The sequence below is a fragment of the Neoarius graeffei genome, chromosome 9 (genome assembly GCF_027579695.1).
Source record: "Neoarius graeffei isolate fNeoGra1 chromosome 9, fNeoGra1.pri, whole genome shotgun sequence".
In the NCBI taxonomy this organism is placed as follows: Eukaryota; Metazoa; Chordata; class Actinopteri; order Siluriformes; family Ariidae; genus Neoarius; species Neoarius graeffei.
This window is the reverse complement of record NC_083577.1, coordinates 13,085,943-13,107,238: the sequence shown is the minus strand read 5'-3', so window position 1 is coordinate 13,107,238 and position 21,296 is coordinate 13,085,943. Positions and strand designations below refer to the sequence as shown.

The window sequence follows — 21,296 nt, the reverse complement described above, 5'->3', positions numbered from 1 at the left end:
CCTCTATGACCCGCCACGCCTACTTAGATCAAAAGGTGCAGGCTATCTGCTGGTACCTCGTATATTGAAGGCTACATCAGGGGGCAGAGCCTTTTCTTACAAAGCCCCACTGTTATGGAACAGCCTTCCAAGTAATGTTCGGGAATCAGACACAGTCTCAGCATTTAAGTCTAGGCTGAAAACATATCTGTTTAGTCAAGCCTTTTGTTAATGGTGTTTATGAGGTAAAGGAGTAGATCTGGAGGGTCCTCAGACATAGAGTGTTTTGGTAAACTGGGATGTATGGATGCTGTCAGTCCCCACTCGCTTGCTCACTCGAGTTTGTTGACGGTGCAGTGGCTGGCTGCTTTATGTCCTGGGGCTCCCTCATGCCTGTGTTACCTTCTGGCTCTCTCCTTTTAGTTATGCTGTCATAGTTAGTTGCCGGAGTCCCTGCTTGTACTCGGTGCAATATGTATACTGTTCCTACTTATTCAGGTGACATTGGGCATACCTAACCACCTGTGTTTTCTTTCTCCCCCCCCCCCCCCAAATCTGTCCCTCTGAGTTACATGGAGTCAACAGGAAATCTTTTGGTGGAGACGGTGGGGACCTCGACTGGCTATCGTAGCCTGCAGGGAATCGGCCGTCAGACATTCTGTCGCATGTCCCAGACCCGGTGAAATGTAACTGATTTGTCTTGGCCAGGCCTAAGAGTCCCATCTGCATCTCATCATTGCTGAGGAGTGTGCTCCCATCACCCAATCAAGCATCCAGCCAGAGCAGGTCATGATATATTTTTTACCATATTAACATGCCATTGTGCGTCATGCCTGATGTAAAGACTCTCGTCTCTGCGAGCCTACCACACAGATTTAATACTTGTCATTTTTAGGGCATACCTAACAACGTGTTTTCTTTCTCTCTCCCCCCCCCCCCCCCCCCCATCTGTCCCTCTGAGTTACATGTTGATCCTGGGATTGAGATGCTGGCCTCTTCTGCCCCTCGGACCTGCTTGATCCATCCTGGTGCCCTGTGTCTGGTCGGAGTTTTATCGCCCCACTCCTGTGAAGGACGGCCCCATGAGGACAGTTGAGGGTTATACCTGTTAAAACTGTTAATATTATAGTCAGGCTGTCTGTTGTTGCCCAAATGAGGATGGGTTCCCTTTTGAGTCTGGTTCCTCTCGAGGTTTCTTCCTCATGTCGTCTGAGGGAGTTTTTCCTTGCCACCGTCGCCACAGGCTTGCTCATTGGGGATAGATTAGGGATAAAATTAGCTCATGTTTTTAAGTCGTTCAAATTCTGTAAAGCTGCTTTGCGACAATGTTTATTGTTAAAAGCGCTGTACAAATAAACTTGATTTGATTTGATTTGACATGGATGAAGTCAAATATTCATTTGACTTCATCCATGTTTCAGTTAAACACAGTACATTAAACTCCTAGGAATATCATTTAATGCTTCATTATATACACCAGCCTTGTCTAACTGGCAGAGGAGGAGGCGTTGCGGTTATTTATAATGATTATCTAGGTGTAACACAAAAACCTGGTTATAAATTTAATACACTTGAAGTTCTTCATACTAATATAATGTATATAGCCTCAAAAAATAGGTCTACCCAGTCAATTCCGTTACTTATTATTTACAGTCCCCTGGGGCCATATTCTCTGTTTCTTTCTGAATTTGCAGATTTTATCTCAGATCTGGTTATTTCCTTAGACAAAGCTTTAGTTGTTGGAGATTTTAATATTCACTTCGATAACCCAGAAGACCCTTTGAAAACAGCGTTTGTGTCCATTTTACATTCAGTAGGGATTAATCAGAATGTCATAGGATCGACCCATAATGGTGGTCACACCCTCGATCTAATACGAACATTCGGGTTAAACGTAGAAAATATAGTCACACTTCCACAGTCTGAAGTTATCTCAGATCATTATCTCATCTCATTCAAAATATGTCTGAGTAATAATATATGCACCTAATCACACTACTGTATTAAACGTACATTCACGTCAACTACTGCACAGAGCTTTATAAATGATCTCGCAGCGTTATCAACTTTGACTGGGTCACTGTCAGCCCCTGCAGAACTTGATCAGGCAACTGAATGCTTAGAGTCAACATTCCGCCATACCTTAGATAATGTAGCTCCTCTTAAAAGGAAAATGGTCAGAGACAAAAAATTAGCACCCTGGTATAATGATGACACTCGCACATTAAAACAGGCCATTCAAAAATTGGAAAGTAAATGGCGTCAAACAAAATTGGTAGTGTTCAAATTAGCGTGGAAGGAGTATAGAAAAGCTGAAGTATAGAAAAGCTCTTAGTGCTGCTAGATCAACATGTCTCTCCTCCCTAAGATAGCATTAATAATCCTAGATTCCTATTTAATACTGTAGCAAAATTAACCAGGAATAAGTCCACTATAGACACATGCACACCTGTAGTATGTAGTAGCAATGATTTCATGAATTTTTTAAATGACAAAATTGAGAATATCCGGCAAAAAATTCAAACTACTAATTTAAGGTCAGACAATGTAAGTGACCCTGTAGTTAACAATATAACTGTATCAGATCATCAATTAGAATGTTTTACTCCCCTAAAAGAAACTGAATTACTTTCATTCATCTCGGAATCAAAAGCCTCAACTTGTGTACTAGATCCCTTACCTACATGTCTATTCAAACAGATAATACCTGAAGTAATTGAACCGCTTCTAAAAATAATAAATCCTTCTCTTAGGATTGGCTATGTACCCAAATCCTTTAAACTAGCAGTTATCAAACCCCTGATTAAAAAACCTGACCTTGATCCCTGTCAGCTGTCCAATTATTGGCCAATATCAAACCTCCCCTTTATCTCCAAGATCCTTGAAAAAGCTGTGGCACAGCAGTTATGCTTATATTTACATAGGAATAACATCCATGAAATGTATCAGTCAGGATTTAGACCTCATCATAGCACAGAGACAGCTCTGGTTAAAGGAGTAAACAACTTGCTGTTGGCGTCTGATCAGGGCTGTCTCGCTGCTTGTGTTGCTTGACCTTAGTGCAGCATTTGATACCACTGATCATTCCATTCTTCTGGATAGACTAGAAAATGTTGTGGGAGTTAAGGGAACAGCTCTGTCCTGGCTCAGGTCTTATTTAACTGATCGCTATCAGTATGTTGATATAAATGGTGATATTTCTAGATGTACTGAGGTAAAGTTTGGTGTTCCACAAGGTTCTGTCTTGGGTCCACTGCTTTTTTTCTTTATATATGTTACCTCTGGGTGATATTATTCATAAGCATTGTATTAGTTTCCACTGTTATGCTGATGACACACAGTTGTATGTTTCTGCAAAACCTGATGAGAGACACCAGTTTAATAGAATTGAGGAATGTGTAAAGGACATTAGACACTGGATGCTTATTAACTTCCTTCTGCTTAACTCTGACAAGACTGAAGTACTTGTACTAGGACCACATGCCGCTAGAAGTAAGTTTTCTGATTACACAGTAATTATGGATGGCCTTTCTGTTTCTTCACATGCAGCAGTAAAAGACCTCGGAGTGATTATTGACCCCAGTCTTTCATTCGAAACTCACATTGATAACATTACCTGGATAGCTTTCTTTCATCTCAGAAATATTGCTAAGATAAGAAATTTAATGTTTCTACATGACGCAGAAAAACTAGTTCATGCTTTCGTTACCTCCAGGTTGGATTATTGTAATGCCTTACTGTCTGGATAAGTGCATAAACAAGCTTCAGTTAGTTCAAAATTCGTCTTGATTATAAAATTTTTAGCATCTTTAAAGCACTGAATGGTCTCGCACCACAGTACCTGAGTGAACTTCTGGTCCTCTTATGACCCGCCACACCTACTTAGATCAAAAGGTGCAGGCTCTCTGCTGGTACCTCGTATAGTGAAGGCTACATCAGGGGTCAGAGCCTTTTCTTACAAAGCCCCACAGTTATGGAACAGCCTTCCAAGTAGTGTTCGGGAATCAGACACAGTCTCAGCATTTAAGTCTTGGCTGAAAACATATCTGTTTAGTCAAGCCTTTTGTTAATGGTGTTTATGAGGTAAAGGTGTAGATCTGGAGGGTCCTCAGACATAGAGTGTTTTGGTAAACTGGGATGTATGGATGCTGTCAGTCCCCCACTTGCTTGCTCACTCGAGTTTGTTGACGGTGTAGTGACTGGCTACTTTATGTCCCGGGGCTCCCTCATGCCTGTGTTACCTTCTAGCTCTCTCCTTTTAGTTATGCTGTCATAGTTAGTTGCCGGAGTCCCTGCTTGTACTCAATGCAATATGTATACTGTTTCTACTTATTCAGGTGACATTGGGCATACCTAACAACCTGTGTTTTCTCCCCCCCCCAAATCTGTCCCTCAGAGTTGCATGTTGGTCCTGGGATCGAGATGCTGACCTCTTCTGCTCCTCTGACCTGCCTGATCCATCCTAGTGCCCTGTGTCTGGTTGGAGTCTCATCACATTGCTCCTGTGGAGGGCGGCCCCATGTAGACAGTTGGGGGTCGCGTCTAGAGGACGCTCTGGACTCTTGCAGTGGTGCTTTTGTGGCTGGGGACTGCAGGTGACTTGCTGACTTTAGGACCGCAGTTGACTTGCTGACTTGAGGACTGCAGTTGACTTGCTGACTTTGGGACTGCAGTTGTCGTGAATGGTTTTGCGCTCGGGTTTCCGTCAGTGGGAGGTTTATAGCATCAACGAAGCTGACTTTATGTTAGGACTGTTAATGTTATAGTCATGTTGTCTGTTGTTGACCAAATGAGGATGAGTTCCCTTTTGAGTCTGGTTCCTCTCGAGGTTTCTTCCTCATGCCGTCTGAAGGAGTTTTTCCTTGCCACCGTCACCACAGGCGTGCTCATTGGGGATAGATTAGGGATAAAATTAGTTCATATTTTAAGTAGCTCAAATTCTGTAAAGCTGCTTTGCAACAATGTTTATTGTTAAAAGCGCTATACAAATAAACTTGACTTGGCTTTTGAGACCCAGTCATTATGGGAAGCACCTGATACCGAATTGAGCACAATCAGCAGATTCAGACGCTGTTTTCATAGAGACTTTGTGAAGTATTATCATTATCACTGTCACGTTTGTTTCTAGCCATGTTTCTAACGCTGTTTAAATACTCTGCTTTATGATTCTGCTTTCTGTTTTGCTTTCGTTTGTGTTTTGTTTTTGCTAATAAACACTCTTCCTGCACTTAGATCTGCCGTATATCTTGTAATGTCCTGATCCCCAGATGTTTAGTCCAGCCACATATAAAAAGTTGTACGCCTCCATGCTCTTCCAGGTTTTCATCTGTTTGTCCGTATAGAACAGTGTTTCTCAAACTTTTTCAGACCAAGGACCACTTTATCCGTAAAAAAAACTTCATGGACCACCTAACCCCATAAATATCCCAAACAAAGAACAATGAGCCTACTTCAACAGTATATTACAAATTACACACGAATGAAATTACAGTTTTACAAATGGTATAGCCAACTCACTCATTGTTGTCCTTATCTTAATGGGAAGAATGGTGCTGCTTATTCTGATACATCAGTGAAGCAATGTCTGGCTCCAGACTGGACAGTTTTAATCTCATATTGGGGGCCACATTAATCCAGTTGAGCTGCTTTGTTTTCTCAAACAAAGAATCATCATGTTTTTGCACTTTGTCCTTGCTTGTGTCGGATGTTTCTTGTGCTTTTCTTTTGACTGACCCAGTCTTCAGCCACCGATCCTGTTGGATGTTGGCTTCTGGCACATCCATACAGTTTTAAATACAACATCTACAATTTAAAAACAGTTTGTTTTTATTGCATCTATTTAATTCCTGGGCTTCCATCTTTAACAGCACTGTGTAATGTTCTTTATATTATACGGACACATCCACAAAAAAATAGGCAAGTTATTCAAAAGAATTTTAATTCTGAACTGGTTCGCCATTTTGACAACGTGCGCCTAGTCAGCAGGAAAACATGGGGAGTAACGTCATAGGAGTGAAATATCGGGAATTACTATATATACAGGACACTTTTTCGATGGAATAAAAACGTGTTCTATTCCCTCCGAGCAGGTTCCATTCATTTGGTTTGATTAATTGTTCACATATCGCTTATCCTACATGTATTACACCAATCTACCCAATGGAGAATGAGTGCTGAATATGGTTTACAATATTGCATGGCTATTAAGACAACATGACGTCACACGTCGGAGGCGTGAAACTTCCATGCTAGCAAGTGACTGTGACAATTTTTAAACAAACATGGCCGCCAGGTTTGTTTCAGTAATATGGAAGATTTTGAGAGAATTTTGAAAGAGAAAGATGCGTTGAACACCCGAAAGGAATGTGTATGTCAAGTCAAGTTTGTTTGTATAGTGCTTTTAACAATAGACATCGTCACAAAGCAGCTTTACAGAATCTGAATGACCCAAGACATGAGCCAATTTTATCCCTAATCTATCCCCAATGAGCAAGCCCGTGGTAATGGTGTCAAGGAAAAACTCCCCCAGATGACACGAAGAAGAAACCTCGAGAAGAACCAGACCCAAAAGGGAACCCATCCTCACCTGGACAACAACAGACAACATGACTATAACATTTAACAGTTTTAACATTAAGTCAGTTTCGTTGATGTTATAACTCTTCATTAATGGAAACTTGAATGCAAAACTGTTCATGACAACCGCAGTCCCAAAGTTAGCAAGCCAACTGTAGTCCTCAGCCTCAAAAGCATTACTGTAAGTGTCCAGAGCATCTTCCGAGTGTGACTTTCAACTGTCCATATGGGGCCGTCCTCCACAGGAGCGATGTGATGAGACTCCAACTAGACACAGGGCATCAGGATGGATCAGGCAGGTCCGAAGAGCAGAAGAGGTCAGCATCTTGATCCCAGGACCAACATGTAACTCAGAGGGACAGATGGGGGGGAGAAGAGAGAGAAAACACAGGTTGTTAGGTATGCCCAATGTCACCTGAATAAGTAGGAATGGTATACATTTTGCACTGAGTACAAGCAGGGACTCCAGCAAAACTAACTATGACAGCATAACTAAAAGGAGAGAGCCAGAAGGTAACACAGGCATGAGCGAGCCCTGGGACATAAAGCAGCCAGCTACTACACCATCAACAAATTCGAGTGAGCAAGCGAGTGGGGGACTGACAGCATCCATACATCCCAGTTTACCAAAACTCTCTGTGTCTGAGGACCCTCCAGATCTACTCCTTTACCTCATAAACACCATTAACAAAAGGCTTGACTAAACAGATATGTTTTCAGCCTAGACTTAAATGCTGAGACTGTGTCTGATTCCCGAACATTAGTTGGAAGGCTGTTCCATAACTGTGGGGCTTTTTAAGAAAAGGCTCTGCCCCCTGATATAGCCTTCACTACACAAGGTACCAGCAGATACTGTATGTATAACAATAATATCTGGGCGGCACGGTGGTATAGTGGTTAGCATGGTCGCCTCACAGCAAGAAGGTTTCAGGTTCGAACCCAGCAGCCGGTGAGGGCCTTTCTGTGTGGAGTTTGCATGTTCTCCCCGTGTCTGCGTGGGTTTCCTCCGGGTGCTCCGGTTTCCCCCACAATCCAAAGACATGCAGTTAGGTTGATGTGGGGCGGCCTTGGGCTGAGGTGCCCTTGAGTAAGGTACCTGACCCCTGACTGCTCCCCGGGTGTGACTGCCCACTGCTCTGTGTGTGTGTGTGTGCTCACTGCTTCAGATGGGTTAAATGCAGAGGATGATTTTCACTGATGAATAAAGGTTTCTTTCTTTTTTTTTTGTCTGGCTTTCTTTCATGGTATATCAGATATATTCCATTCAGCTACTCGTCTTCGACTCGTTCAGTATCATGCTAGCTGAATGGAATATATGTGATATACCACGAAAAAAGCCAGCCAATATTATTTAAATATTTCACTCAGATCCACGATGTATTTCGTATGAAAAATACAAGTTTTTCAACACATGAAGATAAACTTCATATCTTCAAGTGAACATGTGATTTTCTTTTTATTATATAGACACATGCACAGACAAAAAAATTATCAAAACAATTCACTGATTTCCTCACGAGTGAAGACATTGAAAAATCTGTTACTCAGTGTAGTTCATCTAAAAAAATACAAGTGCCATATTTCCCAGTAAAACACTCTTGTCCATATAATAAATAAATATATATAAGATGCTTCTTCATTTTCAGTGACTTTAAAGGGACAATATTTGGTATCAAATTTTCACTATGTATGAGTAGCTCATCTCTGAATACAGCCCTTTATTAGTACAAAGGAGTTGCCAAAGCCAAGGCAGCTGTAGTTTCTCAAATCGTCACTGCACAGTATTATGGTTAGAGCTGAAGTTCAACTTGCCCACAGAGCATACCGTATGGACTGCGTGCAGCTGCAGAGCGTGGCCTCTCCGCTGTGTTTCACACTCTGAGCCGTAAAAACCCTCTGGGCCACCTGGGGGCGCTAGATGAGCTAGGCTACTCTTTACTCCATCATGCCGCTATGTGGAACCAGCCGCACATCATCTACCATCTGGCAGCTGCTGGAATCAACCTTAACCAGTCATGCATCGGGAGGTTCATCTGCTCCAGTACGTTCACCCACACACTCCGTCCAGCACATGGAATGACTTGAGGATCATAATTTGATTCTGTATATGGATATACAGCATTTCCTTTTGAAACAGGAGGTTCCCAGGAAGCTGGGACAGTGATATAGCTTGATTTGGTTTATTTCAGTAACAACCAACAGAATATAATTTCACTACACTGATTCTGAACTTGATGTGGTCTTCTACAGTTGTAGCCCATCCAGGTCAAGGTTTTGATGTGGTGTGCGTTCTGATATGCTTTTCTGCTCAACATGCTTGTAAAGTGTGGTTATTTGAGTAACCTTCTTATCAGCCTTCTTATCAGCTCAAAACTGTGGCTAGTGCAGTTTTTTGTTAGTGCAGTTTATTTTGATACTGTGGCACAAAATAGGTGTCTACAGTAGACCTGCACAAAACATCTCAAGCACTCCTTTTGATTTCACTGCAACTTTAATAGTCTAATATGTCTCAAGGCCAACCTTTGTTCATAAATTTACACCGATCAGCCATAAAATTAAAAACACTAACAGATGACGTGAATAACATTGATTATCTCATTACAATGGCACCTGTCAAGGGGTGAGATATATTAGGCAGCAAGAGAACAGTCAGTTCTTGAAGTTAATGTGTTGGAAGCAGGAAAAATGAGTAAGTGTAAGGATCTGAGCGACTTTGACAAAGGGCCAAATTGTGATGGCTAGATGACTGGGTCTGAACATCTCCAAAATGGCACATCCTGTGGGGTGTTTCTGGTATGTAGTGGTTAGTACCTACCAAAAGTGGTCCAAGGAAGGACAACCAGTGAACCGACAACAGGGTCATGGGTGTTGAAGGCTTATTGATTCATATGGGGCACGAAGGCTAGCCCATATGGTCCAATCCAGAAGAACAGAAGAGCAACTGTAGTACAAACTGCTGAAAAAGTTAATGCTGACACCTTTCTGTTTTAGTCAGCATTAACTTTTTCTGACTGGTGTATGAATAACATGCATATATGGTAAGACACTGCCTGAGGAAATGTGTTTTGGCTTTGGCTTGTAATTTGTTCCTGACTTCCTGGTACATGACCCTTTGCTTGTGTATTGCCTTTGGAGATTAGCCTGTCCTCTTTGGTTTTTGGGTTGCTTCATCTTTGTAGATATTTGGCTTTGTGCAAATATTGTCATTTCTGTTAGTATTTTATGTGTGCCTTGTCCAACCTGCAGGGTGGTTGCCATTTTTGTTGGGTGAGGATGTTTGGATTATGTTTTTGATTAGCTGGAAAGAAAGGGAAGGAGATTATTGGTAGTTTATTTTCTTTATTTGTACAGGTAACTTAGATTCTGTTTGTATGTTTAGTCTGGGTGTTGATTACTATTTTGGCCTGACACAATTTACCAGGTACATTTACAGTTCTTATAGTATATTTATAATACTTCGCAGAGATCTTTATTTCTTTATTCATCCACATTTTCCTTTTACACTTTTTCTGTTATCATCCCAACCCAAGGTGGAATGTAATCATATCATCTGGTAAGTCCACATCATCTTTAAAAAACAAAACAAACAAACAAAAAAAAACCCAGACTTTTTTTTCCAATTAAAAAAACCAATGATTTTATTTTTTAGATCAGTTGCCAGTTATTCGGAAATCTTAGGAAAAGAAAATGCAAGCGAATGTAATTCAAACCTGTCTATAATTTTATTTCATTTTGTTATCGATCTTTCCGCCAGGACTCACGCCACTACACCTAGCTGCTCAATGTGGCTCTCTCGAGGCCCTCAACTGCCTGATTGCTCTGCGAGCCAACTACACACTCATGGACAGGAGAGGCTGGCTGGCTGTTCACTTCTCAGCCTTTTATGGCCAGGTTTCATGTATCCAAGCACTGTGTAGGAAAGATCCCGGGTTGCTGGATATACACACATCTGCAGAGTAAGTTGTAAGATTTACTGTCTCCATTTACACCTGTGTTAAGTGCTTAGGGGGAATCACAACCACGCTGGTGTATCGTAGGTATTGCAGCACGCCCCTCTTACTCTCAGCCATGTCAGGATCTCTGGAGACTTTGGAGTACCTGCTGTCAAATGGGGCAAATTGGAGAATGACGGACAGCAAGGGCAATAACATAGTCCAACTGGCGGCTCTTTACTTCCACACCGACGTCCTCAGGCTTCTCATTCACCTGAATCTAGATGGCCTTCCTGTGTGGAGGATTCTCGTTGGTAAGCTAAGAATTAGTCACATGACTGCACTTTTCTACCTTTTGTTGATTATTTTCCTGTAACAGTATACACCCTCCTGTTTTATTCATTAAGTTTATCTCTTGTGTTTTTGCATTTTTTTGTGTGCACATTGATATTTACAGTATATTGTAAATACACTATATACACTCACCAGCAACTTTAACAGGAACTTGTTCTTGATTCTAAGATTCCTGTTCTTGGCTGCAGGAGTGGAGCCCAATGTGGTCTTTGCTGTTGCATACTGAGATGCTTTTCTGCTCACCATGGTTGTAAAGAATGATTCTATGAGTTACTATATCCTTCCTGGCAGTTCCAACCAACAATCTGGCCATTTTCCTCTGGCCTCTCATATCAACAAGGCATTTCCACCCACAGAACTGTCGCTCACTCAATATTTTTTGTTTGTCGCACCATTCTGTGTAAACTGTTGTTGTTGTGTGTGAAAACCTCAGGAGATCAGCAGTTGTTGAAATACTCAGACTAGTCCATCTGGCTCAAACCAACACCCATGCCACAGTGAAAGTCACACTTTGAGATCATAAATTTTCCCATTCTGATGTTTGAAGTGAACATTAACTGAAGCTCTTGATTTGTATCTGCATAATGTTAGCAGTATTGTTCTGCTGTCAAGGCATTGGCTGATTAGAGAACTGCATAAAACAGCAGGTGGATGGGTGTTCCTAATAAAGTGGCTGGTGTGTGTATTTAAAGTGGTAGTCAGTATCTTTTAGAGCCCTCTTCTGTTTGCATCATGACGTGCACGCACAACAGAAAATAGTAACCAGCTGCCTTCTTTGATTCCATCCGTAAAAATTTGTATGTCAGTGGAGCTAATTTATGGACCTAATTTTGATTATTCCATGCTAAAAAGCATTTTTTAACATTACAAACGGATACTGCAAATATTTCTTACATTAATAATACATTGCTCATGAGTAATTAATAAATTATAAAAAAAATATCCCGTTATTTAAAAGGGAGGTGATCAAGGGTTCAGTTAGTTACAACTTCCTTATTTCCCTACCTTGGATCCCTGGCCACCTTGTCACTCTTTGGAGGCACAGCTATGGAAGTATCTATCCATCCATCCACCCATCCACCCGGTTGGTAATTCAGAGCATAGTGCAGGATTGATCTCGATACAAGCCAGTTCAAGTTATGTGCCATGGGCTGGTTCTGGTGATGACCAATTTTATATCTTATAATTTGATCAGAAACCATAATATAAGATTGAATACAAGCATGAAGAGAACATCCTTCCATCTGAATAATAAGTGTTCATTTAGAAATGAGACACATTGGAGTATGTCAGACTCAGTTCTGCTGTCTCTCACGCAGCAAACAAATGCTGTACCATTTGAGTTAATTGTCAAGCAGGCTACTTTTTAACTTTTGTGCTGTTAGTTACTCAGAGACTCCATCTATCCATCCATTATCCGTAACTGCTTATCCTATGCAGGGTTGCAGGCAAGCTGGAGCCTATCCCAGCTGACTAGGGGTGAGAGGCGGGGTATGCCCTGGACAATTCCCCAAATTGTCGCAGGGCAACACATAGAGACAGTAAACAGTTCATAACTACAGTCAATTTAGAGCCACCCATTAAGCTAACCTGCTTGTCTTTGAACTGTGGGGGAAACTGGAGCACCTGGAGGAAATCCACGCAGACCCAGGGAGAACATGCAAACTCCACACAGAAAGGCCCCCATCGGCTGCTGGGCTCGAACCCAAAACCTTCTTGCTGTGAGGCAACAGTGCTAACCACTACACCACTGTGTCGCCCTTTTTTTTTTAAAAATAATATCTTTTTAAAATAAATAATCCATCCATTATCTGCAGCTGCTTATCCTGTTCTACAGGGTCGCAGGCAAGCTGGAGCCTATCCCAGCTGACTATGGGCGAGAGGCGGGGTACACCCTGGACAAATCGCCAGGTCATTGCAGGGCTGACACATAGAGACAAACAACCATTCACACACACCTACGGTCAATTTAGAGCCACCAATTAACCTAACCTGCATGTCTTTGGACTGGGGGGGAAAACAGAGCACCTGGAGGAAATCCACACAGACCCAGGGAGAACATGCAAACTCCACACAGAAAACCCCCCCATCAGCCACTGGGCTCAAATCCAGAACCTTCTTGTTGTGAGGCAACACTACAACATCGTGCCACCCACCACTCAGAGAATAGTTATTCATATTGTTAGGGTTTTGCTGGGATTCGAACCTGGGTCGCTGGTGTGATAATCCAGCAACCCCCCACTAGGCCATGACTCAAGTGCAGAGGCATGAGAGTATCAAAAAAACAGTTTATTTACAATATTTACAATCCGATGGAAAAAACAAAAAGAAAATCCAAAAGCTCAGAAGATGACCAAAAATAAAAATATCCAAAGGTTCAAAGTCCAAAAAAACTAAAGGAAAGGCAAAAATGCTGAACGCTCAGAAGATCAAAAAATACAAAGTCCAAAGAAAGCAAAAACACAAGGGCACAGGCAAGATACGTGGGACAGAGGAAACTAGCACTAGATAACATAGCATAAAGACTCCATGACTAGGGGAACAAACAGAGGGGTATTTATACACAAACTAATTAAGGAACAGGGCGGGGCAGGAAACAGGCAATCAAGACAAACACAAAACACAGTGGTGGCCTCTAGAGGCCAAAACAACCATGACAAGATAAACATAACAGCGGCCTCTAGAGGCCAAAACAGTCCCAGTCCTAACACATATTTATTTATTCATGTTTATTTATAATCTAAAATGATATTTGTGTGTGTTTTGGCTGCAGAGATGTTACAGAGTAAGGAGAACAGGAGGTTGGAGATGGCCGTCAGATGCACCGAGGCTCTCTGTGTGAATGATGACCCCTTCTGGAAGAGCATCATGGATGCAGGTCACTGATGTTTGTTCTCAACAGAGGACAGTTTTATAGACAGATAGATTCTTTATTGTCATTGCACATTACTGTTTGAGGGCTCAGATCACAGCAGCATATCAATTTTAAAAAATTAAATAAATAAATAAATAATATACATAACCTTTTAAAAAGCAACATATTGGCAAATAATCAGCAGTATAAATTGCAGTATGTAATTATACAATGTAACCAAATACAGTAAGGTGCAGAGTGTGAGTCCAAGTCCAGATCAGGCCTCCAGCAGAGCTTTTACAGCCCTGGGGAAGAAGTTATTTTGGTGTCTTGCTGTTTGTGACTTTATGACCCTAAGTCTGCCAGAGGGAAGGGTGTCAAAAAGACATTGTCCGGGGTGAGTGCAGTCAGTCCTAATCTTTGTGGCTCTGTTTCTCAGCCTGGCAGAGTAAATCTGTTCCAGGGATTGGAGAGGGGTACCAGTGATTTTAGATGCAGTCCTGATGATCCGCTGCAGATCTTTCCTCTCCTCTGAGATGCAGCTGGAGAACCACACTATGCATCCATAGCTCAGAACACTTTGTATGGTGCACTGGTAGAAGTTGGTGAGGAGCTTCTGTGAGACCCCAGTTTTCCTCAGAGATCGCAGGAAGAAGAGCCTCTGCTAGGCCTTCTTCACCACCTCTCTGGTGTTCACTCACCATGTCAGGTCCTCTGAGAGGTGAACACTGAGGTACTTGAAGCTCCCCACCTGTTCCACCTCCTCTCCAGAGATCACCAGGCTGACATTTGTTTTAACCAGTCATTTTCTGAAGTCAGTGACAAGCTCCTTTGTTTTGCTGGTGTTGTTCTGCAAGTCATTGTTCTGACACCAAGATGTGAGGGCCTGAACTTCCTCTCTGTAGGCTGTCTTATCACTGTTGGTTATCAACCCCACCACAGCTGTGTCATCTACAAACTTGTATATTTGGTTTGAGTTATGAATGGGAGAACAGGCCTGTGTGAAGAGTGAGTAAAGGAGTGGACTAAGAACACAGCCTTGGGGGGTGCCAGTGTTTAAGATGGTGTTGGATGAGATGAGGTCTCCAAGTCTCACATGTTGTGGTCTGTTGGAGAGGAAGTCCTTAATCCAGCTACAGAGGTGGTGGTCCAGGCCCAGAGACAGCAGCTTGTTGACCAGCTTGCTCGGATTGACAGTGTTGAAGGCCGAGCTGAAGTCAACGAACAGTATCCTCACATAGGTGTCAGGGTTCTCCAGGTGAGTCAGTACAGTGTGGAACATGAGGGAGATGGTGTCCTCAGCACACCTGTTGGTTTTGTAGGCGAACTGGTACTGGTCCAAGTCAGCAGGGATGGAGGCTTTGTTGTAGTTCATCACCAGTCTTTCAAAACATTTCATGATTATCGGAGTTAGTGCAACAGGCCGATAATCATTCAAGCATGTGACTGCTGAGCGCTTTGGGACAGTGATGATGGTTGCAGCTTTAAAGCAGGAGGAGACTATGGCCTCCTTCAGTGACTTGTTGAACATGTCAGTGAAAACAGCCGCCAGTTGGTGTGCACATGCTTTTAGAGCATGTCCTGGGACCCCGTCCGGACAAGTCGCCTTCCTGCCATTGATGTTGAGCAGGGCCCGCTTAACCTGGTACTGGTGCAATACCATTGGATGTCTCTCTTTCTGAGGGGGGCTGGAGGTGTGTGAAGGACATTGACTGTGGGTGAGGGATGCTGGGGATGGCTCATTCATGTTGATGGTGTTGCTGTCAAAATGGGAGAAGAAGGCATTCAGCCGATCAGGGAGGGAGGGGTCGACTGTAGAGGGTGGGCAGGAGTTCTGTTTGTAGTTAGTAACTGTTCTGATCCCCTGCCACATGCTGTGGGTGTTGTTGTCTTTGAAATGCTGTTCGATTTGCATTTTATATTTATTTTTGGCAGCAGTGATCCCCCTTCTCAGATCTGCTCTGAATCTCCTGTAGGTTTCCCGGTCACCTGATCACAGCGCTGCATTCCTGGCTTTCAGTAGACTGTAAACAGTGCTGTTGAACCAGGGCTTTTGGTTTTGGGCCACTCTGATGTTTTTGGTTTTGGTGGAAGTCTCAACACAGAATCTGAGATAGTCCATTACTATGGAAGCATATTGTTCTGTGTCTTCCTGATCAAAGATCTCCCATCTTGTGTCCTCAAAACAGTTTTGCAGTGCTGCCTCAGGCCCTGTCCACACGGCAACGGATTCAGGTGAATCTGATAAAATTGTTTATCGTTTCGGCCTGGCGTCCACACGGCACCGGCGTTTTGGGTGCCCCAAAACAAAATCTTTTGAGAACGGGTTCCAGAGTGAAAAAATCTGGCAACGGCACCGTTGCGAAGTTGTCTGGGTGAGTAGAACGGATTTGTTTATGATGACGTCACAACCACATGACTGTCAGTGCTTCATGCCGGGTAGAAGTGTAACGAACTCGATGCGAGTTGTCAACAAATCCTATAACTTGGTTCATGAAATGCGCTTACAAAATATTTTCACTGTGAATATTTATTGTGTAATGGTGCAAAGTGAGAGAGAGAGAGAGTGAGAGAATAGCCCTTAGGGCAGAGTCTTTAGTCCAAACACTGAGGAAGCAGTACCAAACCGCGCACCGCCTGTGCACTTTCCAAAAACAAAAACAATCCCGCCAGCAAACATAGGAAAAAAAGGAGCGATCTCACCTCTTCAGATGTTGGTTTAAGTCCAACAATACATTCCTCAAAAAGGACATAGAAGAACAAAGTAATCCATCAACGTGTAGCATTCAATTTATTCTGGACCATTAAAGAATTCTGGAGGATATCAGAATGTTGGCGTACCGGCTTCCATCTACCCCCATTCATTTCTCTTTCCGCGTCTTTCGTTCTAAGTTTTGATTAATAATCAAAACTTTATATGGCTAATGCTAAATGCTACAGAAGAAGGGGTTTATGCGCATGCGTCTACTTCTTCTATAGAGATCTTGCATGTGACGTCACAGCCGATCCAGATTGTGACAGACGCCATCGTGTCGGTCAAACGCCATATTCCGCCTTCTACTTCTGGTTCTACTTCTGCTTTTACTTCTACCTTTTCTTCTGGAAAACCCTACTATATACAATTCTACTACAACGGCTGTGGCTACAAGCTCTCCCTACCTGTGCATGGTTTTTATGTTTTTTGTGTGTATTTTTGCGTGTTGTTCGTCTGTACCGGACTTCAATATCCACTACAACCGTATGGACTTACTGGACATTGGTTTCCAGCAGAAAATGACGGTTTGTAGTGATTTCCATCGCATGCACAACATTCCGGACGAGAAAAAAAAAACATTCCGGACGAGACCAGATTGCGAGACCAGCGGGGTCTCCGTGGATTGTTATCGGAAGCAAAGCGAAGGAGGCAGCGCCGGGAGCCGAAGCAAAAGCGAGGCTGCAGGCAGAGTCGTCCTGTTGACTAAGCTCAGAAAACAGCCACTCAAATCTCCACTGCCAAGCCTCTACCTCTCCAACGCCAGATCCATGTAAACAAGACGGACGATTTGGAATTACCTTATTCTATTCTATAATCGGCTGGACTTACCCATCCAGTGAGGATCATTTTCTTGTTTACAAGATGCCACATCTGAGTCACTGACAAATCCTGAATTTCTGTAAAGATAACTGTCCAGAGATTTATAAGCACGCAGTGCTTCACCACTGAACAGCGAGGGAAAGTTGATGAGGTAATCATACACGTCCGGGTATTCCGCTGGCAGTTCAAAATCTGGTCGTGAAAACTCCGTCCGGAAAGCCATAAGGGTCACAAATCTGTAGATCGTTTATTTTAGACATATATCTAGTTATCTGTTCATTAGAAAAATGAGCCGTGTAGTCCGTCGGTTGAAATTGATCCATTCTGTACACGAGTGCAGCAGTATTCAGCTGTGTTTTTGACCGACACGATGGCGGTTGTGTACTTTCCGGTCACGTGACTGCAAGATCTCTATTGTTCTGGTGTCTCCGATGGGACCGTCTTACAGCGCACATAGTGGTGTGGCATGTGTATTGCATCGTTTTCAGCAAGCGTTGCTTTGCAATATGAACCTGAAATTTTACTGATCTGTTGCCCATGTGGACGCGATATTTAAAAAAAAAAAATCTCGTTGCTGTTGTCGTGTGGATGTAGCCTCAAGGCCTCTGCATGCTCTTGCGACAAAGCTTTCGCAGATAGCTTTTCGCAGACAGTTGTAATTTATCGTTGAGCGGGGAGTAATAGGTGTGCGCGATGTTATTCACCGCCACAACGCAAGGGAGCGCGAAGTCGCGGAATCGCTAGGAGTAGTTGGTGGGTGTGGTTAGTGGAGTGTTTATCCTCCGGTTACTTATAATGACTAGAACTGGAGTCGTATACTGTAGATGTACGTACTTCCTCACTTCCTCGATCAACCGCTCTTCGTGCTGCTCCATCTTCGCTCGTGTTTTTAAAAATGGCGGTCGTGAAAACAAACCAAACCGGGAAAATAGGGAAGCGGAAGTGCATGTACAGCGGATGTAGAGTGGACCAATCAGAGCCCTCTTGTCTGCGACGCTGTCTGCGAGGCTGTCTGCGGTGGTCACAATTTTTGGGAGGTCCGCGCAGAGCGTCTGCGAAGGGGGGGGCTTCGCAGACGCCATCTGCGAGGACTGGGTTGTCAGCATAAATTGGCCTTCAGTCTCCTCAGACCAGATCTGAACTGTCCTGGCTCTTTGTTTTGCTGATGAGAGGTTGATAAGAAGGTGTTAAAAACAGAGCCAAGTGGTCTGATTGTCCAAGGTGGGAGGCTGGGTGGACTTTATAGGCACCTTTGAAGTTGGTGTAAATCTGATCCAGTGTTTTTCCATTCCGTATCCCCATGTGGATGTTTTTGCAGAATTTGGGTAACACAGACTTTAGGTTTGTGTGACTAAAATCCCCCGCCACAACGATGAAACTGTCTGGTAGTCTGTTTTGTTGTTTACTGATCGCCTCATGCAGCCTGCTCATGGCTAACTTTGCATTAGCTCGTGGGTGAATGTACACAGCAAAACAAACAATGCACTGTGCTCACGGCTGAGGTGGAATGGCCTGCATTTTAGTGCCAGAAACTCCAAGTCCATACAACGTCTTTCCATAACAGTGACATCAGTGCAAAAATTATTATTTATTATGTTTATTTTTTAACTAATTGGAGGCATGGATAAAGGATAAAGGAATACTGTAATGTTTTAGTCTAATTTCTTTCACCACATCTGTAGTGTATGTGTAATTACATTTCCCTCTAGTAAGAAATGAAGAGAAAACTGGAACTCAAAGCTTGTGTTAAAGTAAGGAATAGAATGTGATGGGGCGTGCCATTGTAGGAAAATAATCAATCTCATGGTGGTGTAATGAAGCAGAGTTAGTGTTGCTCTTTATTTATTTATTTATTTTTTTAATTTATCCTTTATTTAACCAGGGGAGTCATATTGAGACTATCGTCTCTTTTTCAAATGGTCCCTGGCCAAGAAAGGCAACACTTTAAAATTTAAGTAAAAAATAGAGAAACCTCACAGTAAAAATCATAGTGTCAATTTTACTCTTTAAGAGTTGAATTTAACTCTCTGTCAGATAACATTTGGTCCCACTCAAAATCAGTGTAAAATTTACTCTATAGCCAGTGTAAGATTTTTAGAGTTAATTTTACTCTATTTTGTGTCAAAATTAACAATGAGGTGTGTAAAAATATTTAACACTATAGATAGTGTAAGATTTTCAGAGTTAATCTGACTCTATATTGTATTTTCGCGGGGAATCATCACCCTGCAGAGTAGATTTTGTCGTTGTGTGCAAGTGGGAATTAACTCTCACTTTTGACACTACCATTTAGACGATTTTACTCTGCATAGTGTTATAACTACTCTATCCAGAGGAAAATAGGTTTACACTGCAATATTGACACTCCATTTTTTACTGTGCTCATCTACAAAAAGACAAATAGACCAACATCAAACAAAGCCAAACACACATAAACAGCAACAAACACCAATTAATACAGACATAAGAACACAAAAGCAGAGCACACCATATTACAAAAAAACATAAAAACACCACACAAATCACACCGCATTACACAGCAACATAACAAAACACAACACCTAACAGAACAAAAATTAAATACAGTAAAGAAAATATAACGCAAGAATATCCAGTTATAGTTACATTTAACTTTCCAGTTCTCACAGTATAGCAGCTATATTATAGTCATTCACTCAGCAGCCTCTCTTTCTCTCTTTTGAATTTAACAAGACAAAAAAAAATCACACCTTGCGATTTTATGGCTCTTTTATTTCAGAAAACCTAAGTCCCTGTGAACAACATGTTACTATACACTCACCAGCCACTTTAATAGGAACTTGTTCTTGGTTCTAAGATTCCTGTTCTTGGCTGCAGGAGTGTGGTCTTCTGCTGCTGCTGCATGCTGAGATGATTTTCTGCTCACCACTGTTGTAAAGTGTTGCTATGAGTTACTACAGTGTCTTGCAAAAGTATTCATCCCCCTTGGTATTTGTCCTGTTTTGTTGCATTACAAGATGGAATAAAAATGGAATGGGGGGGGGGGGTTTAGCACCATTTGATTTACACAACATGCTTTATTTACCAGATGCACTTTAAAGGTGCAAACTGTTGTTTTATTATGACACAAGCAATAATTAATGTTGAGCTTCGCAGCTTCACCAGCGCTGAACCCGGGGAATAATATCACGGAGGCAATGATACTCTTTAGCCGTTATGTAGGGTGACCAGATTTCCCTAGTCTGAAACTGGGACACTTTTGCGCGCGACCATGCTCATGCACGTGACACTCAGAGAGGTGCTCTTATCATTTTGTTGAAGCTCACGTTTATCAACATCTCACATAAAACAAACAGGCATTTTGTTATCTAGTAGCATAGTGGTATACAGACCAGTTAAATTATGGTCAGACAACAGATTTTGTAATGGCTGAGAATAGGCCAGGCTATGTCCATAGGCCAAATTTAAACTGATTTATTTCACCTGTTTGTGAGAACACCAAGAAGAATGCATATGCACATGTAGGCTATACGTATCTCTAAAATTGTATGCACTATAGCATGAACTTAAAAAGTAGATATGTGACCTCAACATAGCCTAGGTCAGAATCAACCTTACTAACCATTCCCCACAACTGAATGAATAAAGCAAGAAGATGTGTACAAAAGTGAACACTTTAATGGAAGGTGCAACAAGCTGTTCAACACAGTTTGGCCATATTGCTGTCAGAATGGTATGTTAAACAGAAACAAAAAAGAGATAAGTGATTTGAGAATATATACTACGGAAGCCGCGAGAGGCCCTTCATATAATCCTTTTTTTAAATTCACCTTGTTATCCCGAGATAACGACATAATTAATTCAGGATCTCGAGAAAACAACACAACTAATTCGAGATCTCGAGAAAACAAAACCGTTATTCCGAGATCTCGAGTAAACAGCTGAAAAATGGTTCATTCAGGTGCGCCAAGAGACTTGTGATATGCTGACTTTGGGGCTATTTCTCATTCTGTATAGACGCAACTTTGGTCATTAGAATGTCTGGAAT

At 42.2% G+C, this 21,296-nt stretch overlaps 1 protein-coding gene across 1 annotated transcript in view; it reads left to right on the top strand.

The window, feature by feature from the left end:
- Positions 1-21,296, top strand: part of ankar (ankyrin and armadillo repeat containing) — a 79,100-nt gene that overhangs the window by 5,689 nt on the left and 52,115 nt on the right. The window contains exons 6-11 of the mRNA XM_060928925.1: positions 8,374-8,596; positions 8,675-8,695; positions 9,854-9,880; positions 10,310-10,511; positions 10,593-10,801; positions 13,615-13,719. Coding sequence (XP_060784908.1) covers positions 8,374-8,596; positions 8,675-8,695; positions 9,854-9,880; positions 10,310-10,511; positions 10,593-10,801; positions 13,615-13,719 — 787 coding nt within the window. The remainder of the gene's footprint in view (positions 1-8,373; positions 8,597-8,674; positions 8,696-9,853; positions 9,881-10,309; positions 10,512-10,592; positions 10,802-13,614; positions 13,720-21,296) is intronic.